This window comes from Austrofundulus limnaeus, unplaced genomic scaffold (assembly GCF_001266775.1).
Source record: "Austrofundulus limnaeus strain Quisiro unplaced genomic scaffold, Austrofundulus_limnaeus-1.0 Scaffold302, whole genome shotgun sequence".
NCBI lineage: Eukaryota > Metazoa > Chordata > Actinopteri > Cyprinodontiformes > Rivulidae > Austrofundulus > Austrofundulus limnaeus.
In genome coordinates, this window is record NW_013952704.1 from 733,329 (window position 1) to 734,865 (window position 1,537).

Genomic DNA, 1,537 nt, shown 5'->3' on the forward strand with positions numbered 1-1,537 from the left:
GGCGTACGCAAGTTTCTGGGCTCAAATTGTGCGTACGCCAGTTTTATAAATCCGACCCCTGAGCACTTGTTACCACAGAAACATAAGTGCTTCGTAGCTCATGCAACCGATTCAAGGCTTAATTAATTCAGGTTTACACCAAAATCCCGGGTTAAACCCTTATCCCAGTTTCGTGCAAAAGGCTGGTTAGTTGTTTGGAAGTCTGTGTTATTGGTCARAAATCGACACGAGTGAGAGGTACTTCCTGGTATGTGAAGGTCGACTCTGTTGTGTTGTTGTGTTCATACACTTAAGTTGATCCCAACTTTGAGCCAGAGTGCATTCTGCTCTGTAGTGTATAACTTACACTGGTCTTATATGTTAGGCTACTAAATGCAGAATGCACCTTAAATGTATTGAAAAACAAAACAATAAATGCTCACACATTAGTGTAAGTAAATAACACAATTCTAATTTTAAAAATACACTTAATGTGTCATAAATTGACYCAATTCATGTTAAAATTTTAACACTAAAACCGTGAACGAGAATAACACAATTTTGAGTTAAATGTGCACTTATGCAGTGTCAAAAGAACACAAGTGGGTGTCAAATTTTAACACTATTAAAGGGTGAATATTAARGCTTTAAAAGTGTTAAATACTAACACTTTTCAAGGCGTAATTTTAACTCAGAATCTGTGAGAATTACATAAACTCAGAAAATGTGTTAAATTTAATACTCTGAGTTAAATTAACACTTTGGATTTTGCTGTGAAGCTGTTTTAGTATGACTTCATTGTAATGAAAACTATAAAACCTTACACATCTATACATTCAGAAAATCAGCATTTGTCCTCGAGAACCAAGTCTTTAAATACAAATTGTCATTTTTTTTACTCTTCACAGGTTGTAACAGAGTACAAATCTCCACAGTGAGTGTTTTTAAATAAACTTTTTTTGTTTCAATCATTTCTTAAATTTACCTGCAAACATCTTCACTGAAACACTCCTCATTGTTTCTACATGTATTGTAAATGATTGATATTTAAATTAATTGTTTACTGATAATAAAACCTGTTTTATAACCAGGGTTCCTGCTGAGGCTGCAATATTAAGATGATTGTGTTGGACTGAAAACACTTGTGAACATGGATTCTGTGACTCTCCAACACCACATGAACAAAAGACACAAGTTTGCCTGAACAAAATAAAGCTTTGTTTTGTCTCATGTAAATAATTCAGTGATGTTTGTGTTTGTATTGTTAACAAAATACATCATGAACCACAGAAACAGAATCATTTTTGTGGGGAGGGAGTTATTATGTAAAATCCACTTCTTTGAGCTTTATTTCATGTTATTTGTCATTCCTAGGCCTGTCGCGATAGTCAATAAATCAATTAATCGCACGATAACTTTTTTTGAGGTCGGTAAAAAAAAGACGGCGATAAGTTTCATTTTCCTGCTTGTTTGTTTACTTCGGCTTTCTCCCTCTCTGCTCCGCAACACAGGAGCTCCGCTGACCCCTCCCCTCCTGTTTTCTTAGTGTGGGAGGAGT

At 35.1% G+C, this 1,537-nt stretch overlaps 1 protein-coding gene across 1 annotated transcript in view; it reads left to right on the forward strand.

Moving 5' to 3' along the window:
* LOC106526982 (complement factor H) overlaps nt 1-1,216 on the forward strand; it is a 24,120-nt gene extending 22,904 nt beyond the window's left edge. Inside the window, exons 8-9 of the mRNA XM_014021727.1 lie at nt 888-913; nt 1,071-1,216. Of these exons, the coding sequence (XP_013877181.1) occupies nt 888-913; nt 1,071-1,082 (38 nt within the window). The 3' untranslated portion in view covers nt 1,083-1,216. The remainder of the gene's footprint in view (nt 1-887; nt 914-1,070) is intronic.
* The last annotated feature ends 321 nt before the right edge of the window (nt 1,217-1,537 follow it).